General features: G+C 46.7%; 1 protein-coding gene across 1 annotated transcript; it reads right to left on the reverse strand.

The window, feature by feature from the left end:
• Positions 1-829: 829 nt before the first annotated feature.
• On the reverse strand, positions 830-18,466 carry LOC310711148 (alpha-tectorin-like; the record flags this gene model as incomplete). Its single annotated transcript, XM_083512616.1, has 15 exons — positions 830-1,548; positions 2,539-2,638; positions 3,341-3,503; positions 5,352-5,600; positions 6,179-6,342; positions 7,403-7,587; positions 7,865-7,984; positions 9,110-9,375; positions 10,770-11,056; positions 11,667-12,059; positions 13,610-13,809; positions 14,752-15,274; positions 16,595-17,196; positions 17,557-18,121; positions 18,458-18,466. 15 exons carry the CDS (start codon positions 18,464-18,466, stop codon positions 1,454-1,456), a joined length of 3,921 nt encoding a protein of 1,306 aa, XP_083368742.1. The 3' UTR covers positions 830-1,453.
• Between the last annotated feature and the right edge of the window lie 351 nt (positions 18,467-18,817).

Here is an 18,817-nt window from a genome sequence, read left to right on the forward strand (position 1 = left end):
CCCCCCAGCCAGTTAGCAGCTCATTCCATTTGTAGTGTTACACATTAAAACAAAGCAAGAAACCCCTTTGAAAGAGCTGAGGCACTTGGATTTGCTCACTGTCATCTTCAGTCAAAATAAAAAATTCCTTCCAGTAGCACCTTAAAGACCAACTAAGTTAGTTCTTGGTATGAGCTTTCGTGTGCATGCACACTTCTTCAGATACACTGAAACAGAAGTTGCCAGATCCTTCTATATAGTGAGAAGGGTGGTGGGAATGGGAGATTGGCAGATAGCTGAGATGAGCCTGTTGACGACTCTTAACGACTGCAATAGGTCTTACAGGAAAAGGCAAGGGGTGAGAAGGTGAAAAATGGCTTAGTCATGTATAATGAGATAAGAATCCAATGTCTTTGTTCAAACCAGGTCTCTCCAGAGACATTGGATTCTTATCTCATTATACATGACTAAGCCATTTTTCACCTTCTCACCCCGTGCCTTTTCCTGTAAGACCTATTGCAGTCGTTAAGAGTCGTCAACAGGCTCATCTCAGCTATCTGCCAATCTCCCATTCCCACCACCCTTCTCACTATATAGAAGGATCTGGCAACTTCTGTTTCAGTGTATCTGAAGAAGTGTGCATGCACACGAATGCTCATACCAAGAACTAACTTAGTTGGTCTTTAAGGTGCTACTGGAAGGAATTTTTTATTTTGACTATGGCAGACCAACACGGCTAGCTATCTGTAACTGTCATCTTCAGATAAGGGCCAATCTAGAGAGGACACCATTTGCACAAGTAGCAATTGTCTGTTTTATTTTCAGGGTAAAAAACAAAAACAAACCAGAGGTAGGCTGTGTGATGCAGATCATGACTCTGGCAAGTAGGGGTACAGAGGCTTTATCATTCTGCTCTCCACTGTAATCCCAATCTGGATCAGGGCTGTTATTTAAATTAGTAGGCTACCCAGATTTCAAAAAACACCTCCCACCAATACCTGCTTATATATTTAAAGCATCATCAGCATGGTTGCTAATTGCTTGAATGGTACTGCACCAAGTTTGGTCCCAAAAAGATTGTGTAAACCAGGGATGGGGGACATTTTTCAGGGCTGCATTCCCTTCTGGGCAGTCTTCTGCAGGACACAAGCCAGTGGAGGGCAAACCCAGAGGCAGAGCAACAAAAAAACAAACACTTAAGGAATATGTGAAGCAGAGCTGGTGAAATGTTTGGCCGAGGAAGAGGGTGTGTGGCTTGGTTAGAGTCCTGAGGGCCTGAGGTTCCCCACCCCTGACGTAAACAACAGCAGGCTTCTATCTCCAATAATGGGCTCTGCCTTCACAGCAGAAACTGGGAGGGTGTCAGCATGTGCAGCAGCAGCAGGAATCCCGCGGGGATGGTGAATTTCAAGATCCATCTCCATCTCTCCGTGAGCCATATTCCCAACAACAACCCTGTCTGGGATTAAAGGCGTTAGCAGAAAATGTTGCAGGAAATGATGGCACTGAGCAGCACAGGCAGAATGGCGAAGGAGGGTGCAGTGCAGCTTCTGGCAGCCAGCCGGAGCCCTGCAGAGAGGAAGAGATGGTTATCAATCAGCTTCCCTGTCCAGTTACTGGCAGATCATTTGAGGCAAGCCTCGCAGGGGAATACTGCTGCATCGCACTTAGAAAGTGCTTCGGAAGGTACAAAGTGTTTCGGGTCCACCTAGGCATATGTTTTGACAGGAGTGTTTGACAAATGCAGCTGTGATTTGTTTTAACAGCACTTTAACACCTAGGCTTCTTAATTAACCACAGCTAAAACGAACTAGTTTCCCAAATTTCTGTGTCTTTACAACTGAAGCCAACCTATATCTAAGGCTTGGATTTTAAAGTTTTGCATTCACAGTTTGAATGACAAAATGGCAAAGCTGAATACTTGCAGATTTTCTTTTTGGTTCAAGCCACAATGCTGTGCTCTCCTAAGATAGGGTTGTGATACGTCCAGAATTTTCCAGAGGTACTGCAGTCGGCAGCAGTGTCCGGGTGGAAATTGGCAATATGTTCGGGGAAATCTGGATGCAGGGCAGTGCCATTTTTGCAATTTTCCTTAAAAATGCCTCCAAAAAGTGATTTTGCAAAAATAATAATAAAATGCAATAACTTTGAGCAAAACTAAAAAATAAAAAAAAGCTGTCCGGATTTTCACTGTTTGAACGCTATCCTAAGATGTAAGATGAACTCCTGTCACTAATGAACATTGTTAATGCTATGTCTGCTTGCAGGAAATGGAAATTACACACCTGCTGGGTTATTTAAAATCAACAAGCTGCATTTCTTTGGCACACAAACACCCCAGAATTATTATTATTAATTCAACGTATTAAATCAAACTTTCTGTTCCTCATGTTCCTTGCTGAATTAATCTAATTTACAGCTTGGGTAAGAAAACAGCAGCACCCCCGCCCTGCCCCACAGTCATGGCAGAAAGATTCTTTTAGCGTTGTTTGTGAGAACAGGCAATGCCAGGCAGGGCCCAGGTGCCTGAGCCTTTGTGCCGAGGGGAAAGTGTCTTGCCTTGATCAAGAGAATCATCATATCTCAAGAAAGGGCCAGCTGAGACAATGCCCGATGGAGGCTTCCTTCCAGCAATCGCAGGGCCTGGCTTGTCACAATTCTGAAAGAAGGGGAGGAAATGGGACCTTATTGTTTTGTCTAGAGGATTCTGCATAGGTTAGCTCTGTAGTCTCAGCACTCCCGTGGGTACCAAAATGACAGTCAGGCTAATTTCCCAGCCCATTGCCAGTCTGTTTTCTGTCCAGGTTGATGCAGGTATATCAGGATCATATCTAGATTTTAACACAAGTCAAGATCGCCTGGGTAATTTTCCACCTCTCTGATCTTAATCTCTCTCCAGATGAGGCTATGAGGGCCATCACCAGCTCTCAAAGCTGTTTCCTTGGCCTGATCTGACTCAGAAACCTTGACCCTGTGTCAGCATGCAACATCCTTGGGCAGTTGCCAAGGCCCCAGACTCCCAACAGGTAACCACACCTGATGCCTGCCCTAGGTACTCCTTTAACTCCATTCTGAGCACTGGAATCACTCAGCTGCCATTTAAATGCCCTTGATGTTTTCCAGGGAACTATGAGAAACTGACCACCGTTTTGATTTCCCATAATACCCCAGAATGACACTAGGTTGGGGCATTGTGGGAAACTTAAATGGTTCTATAGGAGTGGAAAGAACTCTGCTTCCGCCGCCAGGTAAGTCCACAACACCAGGGCAACCCATTGGCATGGGAGGGGCCCACTATGGCCCCGCTCAAACCTGGAGCCAGCCTTGTTAGCGGTTCCTCCTTCTACTTTTCCTAACTCACCACGGTGCACCTGGCGGTAAGGAAGCTGCAGAGGCGGATACGACAGTGCAGGTACACCTCCTCCAAATCTGGGATGAAGGCAAAGACATTGAAGGAGAAATGGCCAGTGAGGGACACGGCATCCTTTTCAACTACCACGGTGCCGTCTCGAGGGTTTGGACACCTGCAATGAGAAGGTGGCATAGGGCAAAGGATTGAGAGTTGCAGGGGCCTGGTGAGACCAAGGGCTTGTTCACCTGTGCAAGTTTATCACTCGTTTGACTGAAGCATCAAACGACAACTTGCAGGTGCGAAAGACCCTTCACAAGACTTTCATGTCCATCCAGGGTCATCACAACGATCTTCCATTAAGACAGTCCTGACATTCAGCTAGGAGTCGCTGAGTGTTGACTGATCATCGGCTGAGAAATCACATTAGGCTGGTTCACGTAGAGGCGTTTTCATACTTGATCTCTGCAACATCAAGGAATGATGGGCAGAGAGGCGCTGGAGATGTTGCACCACGTTTTCTGAGACCCAGGCCTTAATAAGGAGCATTGTCATCCCTTTCATCCCTTGGGCTGTGTTTTCCTTCCCCATAAATTTTATACGCAGGAGCCAGAAAGGGATCAAGACCACAACAAGGACAGGGAGGAGAGAGTCTTTAACCCTGTGGTCTGAATTGAAACTGCAGCTCCCCTTTGCAGTGGGGAGCTCTCTGCATAGAAGACATCAGGTGTGTACAGGCCCAGATTGGGGGCGGGGTGCCATATGGGCTATTTGGCCTGGGCCTCCGATTCCAAAGGGGGCCTCGGTCAGCATATTTATCTATATTTTCCATTTTGTCTTTATATGCAGATATGGTTCAAGCCTTGAAATAAAATTATTTGTCAGCATAACTTTTGTGAAAATTATTTATATACTTACTTATTTATAAGAAAATTCCTTCCAGTAGCACCTTAAAGACCAACTAAGTTAGTTCTTGGTATGAGCTTTCGTGTGCATGCACACTTCTTCAGATACACTGAAGAAGAGAGTGGTGTTAATGATGCTATCAAAGGGGTAAAACATAAGAGAGTTACAATGCTTTTCGTGCATGCACACGAAAGCTCATACCAAGAACTAACTTAGTTGGTCTTTAAGGTGCTACTGGAAGGAATTTTTTTATTTTGACTATGGCAGACCAACACGGCTACCTATCTGTAACTTATTTATAAGACTTCAGTTATCCACAGGGTAAAAAAAAAGGGGGGGGACACATTATCTATCTGGTCCGGGCCTCTGCCTGGCTCTGGGTATGTAAGTGTGGAGGGCTCAGTTTCTGAACAGGATCATAGTGGGGGCAGGAGTTTAAGACTCCCCCCTCCCTGTCCAGAATGTTATCCACCCAGTTTGAGGTCTCTATAGCAACTACTTATATGTTTTGTTTTAAGAAAAACAGTCACGCAGGGACTAAATATATGAATAACATCATTTCTAGTTTGATCCTCAGTTAAGAGAATATTCAAGTTAGGTTCTTGTCTTGCTACACTGCAGTCCCTCTACTTCTCCCCTTCTTAATACAAACAGTGGTACCTCGGGTTACAGACGCTTTAGGTTACAGACTCCGCTAACCCAGAAATATTACCTCGGGTTAAGAACTTTGCTTCAGGATGAGAACAGAAATCGTGTGGCGGCAGCGCGGCAGCAGCGGGAGGCCCCATTAGCTAAAATGGTACTTCAGGTTAAGAACAGTTTCAGGTTAAGAACGGACCTCCAGAACGAATTAAGTTCTAAACCCGAGGTACCACTGTATTCAGCTTGAATGCTGTGGCTTTCTTCTCTAGCTACTCTTTCATGCCAGGTGTCCTGGCCCTCAGTCCATGGTCGATGTGTAAAAGGCATCAACAGCCAAACCCAAGTGTCCTCCCGATTCTCAACCCCTGTTCTCCAGTGCTATGAATTCTCTCTTCTCCCTGCCTGTCTCCTCCAGTTAGTAAGCCCTGTTCCCTTTCGAGCAGACCACGCAAACAGGAAGAAGCAAGCAGCTTACTGGTTGGTGATGATATCCCACCGAATGCTGGAGGAGGCGCCTTTGTCCGGTGTGGCCCAGCACGACGACAAGGTCAGTACAAAGCGGGTGGCGTCTGCTTCCGAAATGCTGATGCCCACATAGGCCCTGTGATTGACAGTGAGTAGGATAGGGCTCTGGGTGAAGGGCCGGCTGTACTGAGGGTCTTGGTACAAAGTCATGGTGGTCTGGTAGCTCCCTTGGCCGGAGGTGAGAGTGGTGTTAATGATGCTATCAAAGGGGTAAAACATAAGAGAGTTACAATGCTTTTGTTTTGGAGCAAGCAACAGGGCAGCACGGCACTTTCTTGGGATCAGGAAGAGGACTGCTGGGAGATGAAGAGTGAGGAAGAAGAAAGATTTGGAAAGCAGGAGGTTGGAAGGACACAAGAGCAATGTTTTGAGGGTGGGAAAACTCTGCTTGGCCTTTGTTGGAGTCAAGAGTACTGAACTGGGAGGCCTTCAGTCTGGTCCAGAAGGTAGATTCTTAGAGGAATGCAAAGGTACCTAAATTTGAAGCGAATAAGAGCAAAGGAACAAAGAACTTTGGAGCCAACATGGTGAACCTAGGTAAAAGGCCTGGAGTATTTGAAGCCATGTGAGTGGAAGAAGCACAGAAAGGCTTCCACAATTGAAAGATGCATGCGAGGAAAGATGGGGAAGAGCACAGCGAGAGGATACAAAGACAGTTCTCTGCAGGGGACCAGGTGCTGCTGGAGCCAACGCTGGAAAGATGCAAATATTACGAGGATGTGAAATCCTGCATTGGGGCATTTGGCTTCTCTGTCCTGTCCTTCCGGCTGAACTCACTCCTGGATGGGATGGATGGCAGATGTCATTGAAAGGTTGATGTTCAGCGGGTAGGCGCAGGAGAAGCGCAGGAAGAGAAAGCGATCCCTGCTGATCACCCCTCCGTAGGTGTTCTCCACACGGCCCTCCACTGCGTTGAAGTAGATGGCATGGGTTGTGTTGATCTGGAAATAATGCAAGGAAAGAACTTTGTGAGGCCCACTGCAATGTAAGCGGACACAGAGGGCAGATTTTCCTTTCTTGCTTTGGCAGTGTCCCTCCTCCCAGTCTCCAGGAGTCTGGAAATAATACCGACATCTCCCTTAGTGTAAGCCAGTTAGGTATCAGAGGCTAAAGGTACAGGTAAAGGACCCCTGACAGTTAAGTCCAGTCGCGAACGACTCTGGGGTTGTGGCGCTCATCTCGCTTTACTGGCCGAGGGAGCTGACGTTTGTCCGCAGACAGTTTTTCTGGGTCATGTGGCCAGCACGACTAAACCGCTTCTGGCAAAACCAGAGCAGCACACAAAAACACCATTTACTTTCCTGCCATTTATCTACTTGCACTTTGACGTGCTTTCGAGCTGCTGGGTTGGCAGGAGCAGGGACCGAGCCACGGTAGCTCACCCCGTCGCGGGGATTTGAACCGCCGACCTTCCGATTGGCAAGTCCTAGGCTCAGTGGTTTAGACCACAGCGCTACCTGCCAGAATCTTGCTTTTTAGGAGGTCTATTTGAGGTGGGGTCATAGCTCACTGGTACACACAGAAAGTACCAGGGTCACAACATCTCTGGTTAAAAGGATCAGATAGCAGGAGATGGTATAGACCAGGCATTTCCAACTCCAAAGAGACTGTGATCTACTCCCAGTATATAAAAAAACTGGCAGTGATCTACCCATTGTCATTGGAGGGAGGAGGAGAGTGCGTGGGGTGGGTGGATTGCCCAGCAATCTACCAGGTTCAGCCAGGGATCTACCGGTAGATCATGATCTACTGGTTGGACATCCTTGGTACAGACATAGGAAACTGACTTCTGCTTATATTATTTGCTCATCTCATCTGTCTACTCTGATGGCAAGCAGCTTTCTAGCATCTCAGTCAGGCAGAGATATTTTGCTGCTACCTATTTCAGCAGAGAGGCTTTTTTTTACTGGAGCAGCAGCTGCATGTTGGGATATCTGTCAAGTGTTTCTTCATGAGTGGCGTGGGGAGAGGGGAGGCTTTATGCTGGATAATTCTCCCCACCTCCATTGTGGTCCCACAGGTCTTCTGCACAGTATCAAAGTAGAAGAGGAGCCTGTCTCTGACAAGCGTGCCAGCGCAGGTGGGATCTGCCAAATGCAGTTCCTCAGCGGGGAATCCATCGGTGAAGAGCAGGCAGCGGGAGAGAGACACGGCACTGTTGCTGCCGCCGCATGTCAACCGGTAATCTGGAGGGAGAAAAGGAATTTGGCAGCCTGGCCCTGTTTCTGACAGCTGGGTTGTTGCAGGTGACAGCTGATGATATTGTTGCTGGAGCTGGAGCCCGCCAGCATGTGGCAAGACGAGGGCCGCTCTGGGATCGTTGGGACCCACACATGTGGCCCTCGGTTTGATGGCACGGCATCAGGGGAATGTGTGAATACCAACATTCTGTAACACGAAGCGATTCCATGTTTCAAAGGCAAATGCAAAGACAAAAAAGGAAAAGCTGTGGTCCTTGTTTACCATAAGAAGCCCGTTTGGCAGGGCTATAATCTCTGTGGCAGAAGCAGCCCCATTTCCCGTTTTTCTCACCACACCATTCATTGTCTCCACATGCCAAGTCAAGGCAGGGGTCTGCTGCGGCTAGAGAAAGAGGAACAGGTTTAGTTGCAGGAATCAGTGGTGGTCTTAGGTAATTGCCGACTCTGAACTTCACATGGAGGGGTCTTTTTGGATCATAGTATGCATCACTTTCCTTGCTTCACAAAGTGGTAAGCCATACCTGGGTGGAGGGGGGGGGGACTTGCTTATACTTCTGAATGGGGCCTTCTACCTTTGCTCCAAAGTCTTCTCCTGATGGTTCCACATCCTGAGGAACCCCCTGTATTCCTGTGAGCTTGTGTGTATTGAAGAAGCAGGGGGATGGGGGTGTTGAAACTACGCAAGCTACAGAGAGGAACATTTCAAATGTTTACAGTTTTTAAAGATACCACACACACAGAGTTACACACGCAGAACTCTGGCCAGTGATTTAAATATCATGATGTTCATTATCTTTTGTGATTGCTGAGGGAGAAAGGCAAGGCAAGTCACAGAATGCTGATAAACATTCCACCCTCTGGGGTGGAAGTGAAAGCCACTTTGGCTGTAGAGGAAATCTCAATAGGGCCCAAGGATTAGAATGCAGCCCGCCATCTGACAATGGTTAGTCAACCCCTGCTCTGAGGAAGTCTGAGAGCTCAGGGACACAGAAAGTAGAGGAAGTCTGTCAGCAGCAGCACTAACAGAAGAAATAATGAGCCTCGCACCTGCACAGCAGATTTTCCGAGGATTGGTTTTTACCTACATTTAATTACCCTGTGTAGTCACCAAGGTTGGTTTTCCATCCCTTTCTAGTTAATAGACTTGGGGTGCTTCCAAAAAAACTCTCTAAGAAGTATTGGTCTTGTTTTGTTTGAAGGGAGATCAGATAATGTGCACCATTTATTTATTCAGCATTCATTCTGATTTGTTTGTGGGGAGGTTAGATGAAGTTGCATCAAAGCTAGTATTACCCCAGACTTTCCAGTGTATTTTCCTGTCACTTTTCTTGTTGCAAAAAGTCTGAACATTTGGATAGTGGACAAGACCTCCCGACCTGCTATAATTTCACAACCTGAATTTGCCAGTTTGTAACTGAATCCCACACGAAAAGAGTGAGAATCTGGAAGCCCCTTTAACCCCAGTTGCCCCCAAGATGGACAGGCAGGTGATGAAATTGGAACTCACGGCACCGGGCAGCTGCTCTCCAGCCACTGACGTGGACCCCATTAAGAAGACACCGTTCCTCGTAAGCGCCGAGGGCCACACACAACATGCCATTAGCCACCCCATAGTGGCACAAGTCATATAAGCAGGACAAATAAAAAGGAGAAGGGTCCACATGCCAGTGGCACTCAGCAAATGGTCCTGATTTGTTAATCAGGACCCCACAGACCTCTTCATATTCCTGGGGATCTTTGCATGGCTCTAGTGCTACAGTGTCATCCAAGCACCTGAAAAGTAAAGACAGGGGGTTTTAGTCCCAGCAGACGCCTTTCTGTGGTCACCGGCCAGAGTTGGGCATGAAAAGGAAAGAGCCTAGGCAAACCTTGGGCTTCCATGTAAATTACACCGGCATTGTGGGACAAGCATGTTGGTTCTATGAGGCTGGTTAAGTTTAATTAATGCACGAAGGGGTTAACACCATAGAGGAAGCTGTCCTGCCAGGCTTCGCTATGTCACTTCCCTTCGGGAGGAAACTGGTAATCCAGCTCAGTGTGTGAAGAGGTTTGAGCTAGTTGCTCCAGCTCAGCCACATGGCTCTCACTAGCCGCTCTTGAGTTCCTATACCAATAATTTAGGAACTTTCACCACTTTGGAACTAAGCTAAGTTTTACTGCCTATGAAACTTTTTCTGAATGCTCTATAGAAAAGCACATGAATCTGACCTTTGGAGAGTTTGTAAGTACAATAAACCATTTTTAACTTACCAAACACATGGTCCTTTCCTATGCTGGAGGAAGTAGAAAACTTTGAAGGGAATTTTAAAATGCGCATTTTCTATGCTTTATCTTGCTGGATATTTTGTGATTTTAAATCCCTGCTGGAATCTTCTCCCCAAAAAGTACTTGCCCCAAATTTGGATCTTGACAACCAGGAATCCCCCCCCCTCTCTCTATATATATATATATTGCCCCAACATACATTATGTTGTTCTGTTCATTTCAGTGCAAAGGGAATACAAGGCAAATAGGGGTAATGTAATCAATTATGTATTACTTGATTTAAAGCAGCAGTTTTAATGTATTTTTAATCTTTGTTGGAAGCCGCCCAGAGTGGCTGGGGAAACCCAGCCGGATGGGTGGAGTATAAATAAATCGTCATCATCATCAATCATATTCGTCAGGTATATTTTCATTTTGCACTTCGGACAACTAAGCAAACACTGGCCATTTCCACTTATGTTTCCATTTTCACTGGAATTCTCCGACATCTTTACTTCAGTGTGACCAAGAGAAAAGCTTTGTTAGCATCCATTTTATTTCCTACTAATCTTGTTCAGAGGTCATGGTTTAAAACAGACTCAAGCTAAATAAGCCATCTCTACTACATGTAATTTGAAGTTGGCTTATTTTGAAACTGACTTGAGAAATGCTGGCTGTGCTGAACCATTTGGTGGCTTGAGCTGAATGCTGAGGACGTGCTCAGTGCAGCTCACCTGAACACTCCTGTTGCCTGTGCCTTACGCCACACCACACCTTGCTGAGCAGAGAGAGAAAATTGATGGGAAGAGATATTCTGTACATCGCTACCCTCACACCAAGGCATCAGCGTTCATCGGACTGTAAAGATGATGCCACGAAAAGACCAACAAAGTGTTAAACGCTGCAATATCGACCCCTCTTACCCCATTGGGCTTGTATCTGTTTTCCAGGCATTCCCAAACTGCAAGTCATTCTGGGCTCTGCTTCCATCAGGGAGGACTTTATCATCTCTACGGATGCCGTTGAAATTCCCACACATTCCACAGAGTTTCCCCTGGTATTCTGGCCCCGCATGGATAAAGAGCGTGTGGCGGCCGTTGTACTGGATCTCCACACTGGCTACTGTTTTTATTGTCACAATGTTTTTGACCTTGGAAATAGCACCCAGGGCTCCCAGGCTGTGGGGTAGTTGCACTCTTTCCTGGTTGACCTGTGATTGAGGCAGTAAGCATATCAGATGTGTCAGAGAAAGGTTTGTGGCCACCTGTGATCATTTCACAACAAAGTACAGATTTCGTCATTCAGTTCAATTGCACTGAAATTGTTTCCCAGGACCTCATTGCAATTGTGATTTATTAAAGCAAGCTTCTTTCCCAGCTTTCCATCTGATAAATGCCTAAGGGAGCTGACAATAGGAGTGTGGCTAAAAGGAAAACTAACCTGTAACAATGTGAATTTTTTAATTAAAAAAACACAGACAAAAAATGCAATTGCAAAGGCAGCTAAAACGAAATTCAAGCGGGGCACTAAATAAAATACCAAATCTGACTAAGCAGATAAATAAAATGGTGCCAGCATAAAGTAGCCTTAAGGAGGTGGTGGAAAACCAACAAGGGTGAGATGGGCAGGAAATGCCACCTAAGTAATTCCGTCACCATTGGGCAATTGCTGTTCCCGATACCAAACTCTGACATCATTTTTATTGCATTTTCTGTAAGCAGTTTTGAGAGCCTGTGGAGAATATAAAGCAGGATAAAAGCATTTTCACACACACCCCCCCAAAAATAACTATGCACCATATCCAGAAATCTTTCACGTACCTCTGCTGTTTGGCCACTCCCTAGGATTATATGAAAGCTCAGCGTTTCATTCTTCAGCCAGACTTCCACTTGGCTCACAAAAGACACCCGTGGGTTTCCCTGGTGCCTGTTCTCTGCAACAACCCGGTAGAAGAAGGGAGAGGAGGGATGGCAAGTCCTGGAGATCTCATAGGCGCAAGTGCCCTGGAAATGCACCACAGCCCCATCAAAGGTGAAGTAGTGAGGGTCCCCAGTGACTGTGCAGGTTCCCCACCGTGTATGGCAGCCCAGCTTCCCATCCTTCACAGCACACTTCTGGCCGAGGTTACAGCTGGCTGGGACACAGCGGAAGTCGGAAGGGCCGTCACAGATGCACCTCTCACGGCAACCAGGGAGCCAGACCCGCTCCCCAATCTGCAAGCATAATGGGAGGTTGTGAGCTGAAAGACTTGCCACAGATATTAATAGTGCACAACTTGAAGTGACTGGATGCAAAACAATAACAACCCTGATTCCTTTTGGAATAAACGTTGCCTGGACCCTTTGTTTGATTCAAAACTTTAATTGCAGAACTTTCTTCAAAACAGAACATAAACATCAAAGACACACCCAAGTTGTTCCGTACAATGCAGTGGTACCTTGGTACTCAAACTCCTTGGTTCCCAAACCCCAAAAACCCCGAAGTAACTGTTCTGGTTTTCAAACATTTTTTCGGAGGGCTAATGTCCGATGTGGCTGTCGGCAATTGTTTCCGGGGCTCCTGCACCAATCAGAAGATGCACCTTGGTTTTCGAACATTTCAGAAGTCAAACGGCCTTCCGGAATGGATTAGGTTCAGCGCTTTTGATTTTGCTATTTATTTTGCGTTTTTGTTTTTGAGGCTTTTTCGGGGGGGTTTTGGGTGACTGTGTGGAACGCAGTTCAGCTACTGATTGATTGACTGTGTGACTGCGGAAATGGATAAAAGCCCCCCCCATCCAAACAATGACTATCATCAGTGCAGGTAAGAATTTTTTAAAAAATCATCTACAATACTATTTTATTTATTTTATAATACAGTACATTGATTATTGCTTTCATTTTATGGATCAATGGTCTCGTTAGATAGTAAAATTCATGTTAAATTGCTGTTTTAGGGATTGTCTGGAACGGATTAATTTGTTTTGCATTACTTTCTATGGGAAAGCGCGCCTTGGTCTTGGAACACTTTGGTTTTGGAATGGACTTCCGGAATGGATTAAGTTGAGAACCAAGATACCACTGTATCTTGTGCTGTCCAGCACAGGTTCAGCATCTTACAATTCCAAACAGACCTGGAAGCAGAGGTCACCCTCTTTCCTAAAGCCTCCATTTTGCTTGGAGCTGTTTTCTTTCCCTTCAGGAGACTCTTTCACACATTTCTATTCCCACTAATCCTGGGAACAAAGGACTAGAGCCACAACCCTTCCAAGATGGCAGATTAGCAATTCAATAGCCTCCCATGTGATCTAAAGTTAAACACTCCCATGTTAGCTAGCAGAGAACAACAACAATTAATTATCAACCCATGAAGGAGCCCAGAGAACTTAGTACACTCCAGTGGAATTTCCCCATATTGAAACTTTTCAGCAACACACACAGGCACTCTCAGTTTCAGGGTCAATTATACAATTGCACTTAACAACATATGGCCACTGTAAAGCTGTGTCTACTCAGTGAGAGGCCACTCAGCAGAATGCCCTCTGGTGGGCTTCCTTGTTTATGCTGGTGTCCTCCCAGTGGACTAATGAAGCACCAGTTCTCCTCCAATCAGTACCAGGCAACTGCCATTTTAATTTACTACAGTGTCCCAGATATAAGCATCACTCCAGAGCACTGTAGGTAAATGGGAGCCATTTGAGGATTAGGGGCAGCAGGGAGAGAAGAAGCCCGTTGTGGCTACATTATGGCTACATACACTGGAAAGCAGGGGTGTGGACCCTCACCTTATAATGCAGCCCTTTGTGCACACAGCCACACTGCTCTTCTGGGATGCATCTGTCTCCACTGCGCAGGTACCCTCTGTCACAGAAACACCCTTCAATGCACATAGGAAGGCAGTGGGGCTTAATCCAAGCACTGAAGCAGACGTCCTGGCAGGGAGGCCCACAGAGCTCGTAGTGGCTATTGGCAGGGCAGTCAAAGCCTGCTCAGGAAAGAAGAAACATGGAATGAGAAGCAGAGTGCCATTAAGGGAGGGGAAGTCCCAAAGCACAGGTGGGAAACCTCAGACACAAGGGGCCAAATTCAGCCTTTTAAGTCTCTCTCTCCCTTGGAACTCTCTCCAGGCCTCACACCTCACCAGCCCTGTTGTACACCCTCTCCTTGAGTGTTCTTGCCTGGCTGGAATGTGTCCTTGAACTTTTATAGAATCATAGAATCTTAGAGTTGGAAGTGACCCAAGAGTCATCTAGTCCAACACCCTGCAATGCAGAAATCTCAGCTAAAGCGTCCTCATGCTTTCATAATACCTCGTGCTTGTTTGGATGGAGGACAGAAAAAAAGGGGGGGTGCTTATCCATATTATGAAGATCACAGGCCCCAGGCCAAGTGCTTGTTAGCCTGTTTGATATTCTTGCCCTGGTCAAAACAGTCTCAATCTCCATTGTCATGGGGGGGGGGGACGACAAATAAAGTGCAAGCATAAGTATAGATACTATTGACTGTTTTTCAGTCTTTCTGCACACCACCTGAATCACTCTTCTTGTAGAAGAAGAATTTGGATTTGATATCCTGCTTTATCACTACCCGAAGGAGTTTCAAAGTGGCTAACATTCTCCTTTCCCTTCCTCCCCCACAACAAACACTCTGTGAGGTGAGTGGGGCTGAGAGACTTCAGAGAAGTGTGACTGGCCCAAGGTCACCCAGCAGCTGCATGTGGAGGAGCGGAGACGCGAACCCGGTTCCCCAGATTACGAGACTACCGCTCTTAACCACTATACCACACTGGCTCCCAGTAGAACACCAGTAGTCCATGGATCACAATTTGAGAACTCTTGGTTTTAAGCCTAATTTGTTACAGAAAAACAATACATCACATTAGCTATACTGCAGTCCAAACTGTGAGGCAGAAGTGGATTTGGCCTACCACAGAAAGTCTCTGTCCTCCAAGGTGAGATGGTAACATTGGCTCTCTGGCAAGCCATTACGTATGTCTGAATGGACCGGCACAAGGTGGTGTTGTCCCCGACAGAGAGATGAAAGTAAAAGATGCAGTCGGTCAGATAAGGCTCTGGATCAACTTGGGAGTGGCAAGAAGCAAACGGCCCATCTGGATTCTGGATGATCCAGCACATAGATTTTGACCAGATGAGATCAAACATGGGGTTAGAGGCACGAGATCCATCGAGGTCACCAAAATGCAACGTGTTTTTTGTTGTGGAGCTATTTTTCAATGGGAAATCATCACCAACAGCTCCATTAAAGTTCCCACACAGCCCGCAGGTCTGGCCTTGGTATTGAGGGGGAAGTGTGACAAGGAGACCGTGGTCCAGGTCATAGATCACCGTTAGCCCAAAGTCTGCTTTTAAAGTTGTGTAAAAGCCATGCTGATAAATGGCAGTTCCCAGGGCCTGGATTTGCACTGGGAGGTTTAAAGCCACGCCGTCAATCTGTATGAAAGGAAACGACAAAAGCAGGTTAGTCCTGACAACAGAAACCTCAGTGGCCAAACTACGCAGAGATTCCCAATTACCACATCTTTGCTGCAAAGTGGCCATGGAGAAGGGATTTTGCAGCAGAGATACATCCAATGTGGGCATGTGCTTAACCCTTTCCCCACCACCTTTCTACTGCGGCTGCAACCATGTCCCTTGCAACAAGCCACGGCCCTCCTCTTGGCACAGCACATAGCATATGTGGGAAGCTCCATCAGGATAATCTGAGCATTTTGCAGCAGAGGAACAACGGTTGGGGTTCACAGCGGCAAAGAAGCTGAGCAACAAATGACAAAGTTCCTGGTTTGAATCTCCCCTCTGTCACAAACTCATGAGGGAAGCCACTCTCTCTCTCTCAGCTTCAGTCATCCCATCTTCTGTATGGGGAATAATGACACTGACTTGCCTTACATTAAGACCAGCTAACCGCTGCCCTAATCCAGGCCTAACCTGTCTGCCTCCCCATGGACATTTGTCTCTGCCCACCCCAATTTTTATGGTGGTAGCAAAAAGGGGGACACTTAGGGAAGACATGGTCTAGGGGTGGGAGGTGCCTAAATCTATCTGCCCAACTCAGCCCTGCATCCTGATGAGGACGCAAACCATTCCATCCTTGGTCATCAGAGTGATCATTTGAGAAGCATGGAAGGGCCAATCACATCCCTCCTCCTCTTCTTCCCCCTTCTCTTATTAGAACACTGCCCACTGATAAGGGGAGGCTGTGAGTAATTTGTGTGCCCAGCATGTCTGTATGTTGTGTGTATGTCTAGTGTTGTCAAAAGTTGCTGGTCTCCAGGCTGATGGAGTGGTCCTCCCGTGTCCTTTCTGATTCCTCCTCTGCTACAACCTGATGCCAAAGCTGCAGCCCTATGACAGCCGAAAGGGCTGGGGAAGGAAGAGTTTTGGATTTGATACCCCGCTTTATCACTACCCGAAGGAGTCTCAAAGCGGCTAACAATCTCCTTTCCCTTCCTCCCCCACAACAAACACTCTGTGAGGTGAGTGAGGCTGAGAGACTTCAGAGAAGTGTGACTAGCCCAAGGTCACCCAACAGCTGCATGTGGAGGAGCGGGGAAGCGAACCCAGTTCACCAGATTACGAGTCTACAGCTCTTAACCACAACACCACACTGGCTTCTTAGCTGAGCTGCTGGTGGACCTGCATCTCTCCTTTCTCCTCCTTTGCACACTGAATTTTCTGCTCTGCCGAGTCTGGGGATGAGTTTAGGCAGAAGCCTTTCCTGTTTAACCTCCAACATGGCTCCTACGTTCTTACCTGGACAGTGCCCTGGCGTTCTCTCTGCAGAGATATCTGTGTATTATTTGCTAGCACAAGCACTTCTGATATCACGGGTAAAGGATTTCCAGCCACATTCTCGGTCTTCACCTCAACTCTAAAAGATGGCAAGGACTCCGGTGCCCCACACAGTTCAACCACGACAGTCGTGGAGGCACCATGGAAACCATAATGCCGCCCATCAAAGGTGATGTAGCTGAGAAACCCGGAAACCCGACAGGTACCGTCTGACAATGGGTGACACCCGTACACCCCATTCTGGCTACCGCAAAACTGCCCGGGGCCGCACAAGGACTCTGCGCCACCAACGGCATGGATTGATTCGTCACACCGGTATATCTTATGGCAATTCTCTCTTTCCTGGAAGAATGTTTCCCCTTTTAGGTAGTATCGGCCCTTGTAGCTGCAGCCGCACTGCTCCCGAAGCACACAGGTGGTGCCACTCAGCACTGAGCCAGGTTCGCACTGGCATTCTTCTAAACAGGCAGGTGAGAAACTCCTGGGCACAGGTGGTTGTGAGCAAGACGCGGGGGAAGCAGTTCCACAGAGCACGTAGTTGCTATTCGATGGGCAGGTCAGCTCTGAAAGACACACACAGTGCAACACTTCCAGCAATGTTAAAGAAACATATATAAGAACATATGAAGCTGACTTAGTATAAGTCAGACCACTGGTCCATCTAATCTCAGTATTGTTGGCACCAAATGGCAGCAGCTGCCCAGGATTTTCAGACAGAGGACCTGGAGCTGCTGGAGATTGAAACTGGAGATGTGCATGCAAAGCGGATGTTCTATCACTGAGCTATGTCTCTTCCCCATTTAGGGAATACTCTCCATGAAGGAGAGATAGGTAAAATAAGAAAAATGGGAGGAAACTTCCATTCCAGCTGTTGACGATACAACAAGACACCTTAAAATTCTACTTTTTGGAGTCTCACTTACCACAGCCGACAATCTTCCTCCATGGCTGGATGATGATGCCCTGAACCTGACACTGCCAAGCATAACTCTGAAGGGCCATGCACAGGGTCTTATGGCTGCCCTGAGTGGCACACAGGTCTTTCACACAGGTCTCCATGTGCATTTGAGGATCTGCAAGGTCGTGGCATTCTTTAAAGGGTCCGTTTTGATCGCTAATCATTCCACAGCGGCCTTGAGATCTGAACTGGGCTGCCTCGGTTTCAGTGCATGAGGACGGGAGCCCAACCACTGTGCAGTGGAAAGGGGAGTTGGCATCCTTCCAGCTGTTGCCAAAAGCAAGGGCATCCTGAGCCAAGGAGCCGTTGGGGGTCCTGAAGTCATCGTGGTGGTTTCCATTGAAATCTCCACCAAGGCCGCAGAGGGACTCGGAATAGGTTTCGGGAACAGAAACGGACACATAGTAAGACCAGTCGTAGGAAATGGAGAGGCCAAAATCAGTCTGGATGACGATGGATGAGCCTCTGAAGTAGGCGTTGATCTTCCCTGATGCAAGAGTGAGGGGCAGGTTTGCCAGGAGGCCATTTACCTAGGACAAAAGGGTGATGCCAGAAACCTTTAGGAACTACTGAGACCCCCTTGCCGACCACAATTACCCCCAGGCTGACTGGTGTGTTTTGTTTTTTTAAAAAAATTAAATTTTATTAAATGTTACAAAAAAGAAAGAAAAAAAGAAATAGAAACAATACATAAACATACATAAAAACTTTTTATCTACACAATTTTCCAGAATGCAAACTAGAAAAGAAGAAAGACAAAAGATAAAAGAAAGAAACAAGAAAAAAAAATGAAAAGAAAAAATACTTTTCATAATCAATTTCATAACTGATTAATTGATCATTGACTGGTGTGATTTTTAATATACTGAAATCATTGCTCATTTTAGTTTACTATTTTCATATTCATTCCTTAAGCTGCCATTCTACAAGAATTGGCAACCTTTCGGATATTGCCGGGCTTCCCATTCTGATTCACTTTATTGCTGCATGGAGGGGCATTCCTGAGCTGAAGTGCAATGAAAGAAAAAGACAGCCCACACACCCTCTGCCCTGAGCATATACAGTGGTGCCTCGCAAGACAAAATTAATCCGTTCCGCGAGTCTCTTCATCTAGCGGTTTTTTCATCTTGCGAAGCAACCCTATTAGCGGCTTAGCGGATTAGCGCTATTAGCGGTTTAGTGGCTATTAAAGGCTTAGCGGCTATTAAAGGCTTAGCGGATTAGCG

Source organism: Podarcis liolepis (genome assembly GCF_965112155.1).
Source record: "Podarcis liolepis genome assembly, chromosome: 7".
Lineage (NCBI taxonomy): Eukaryota > Metazoa > Chordata > Lepidosauria > Squamata > Lacertidae > Podarcis > Podarcis liolepis.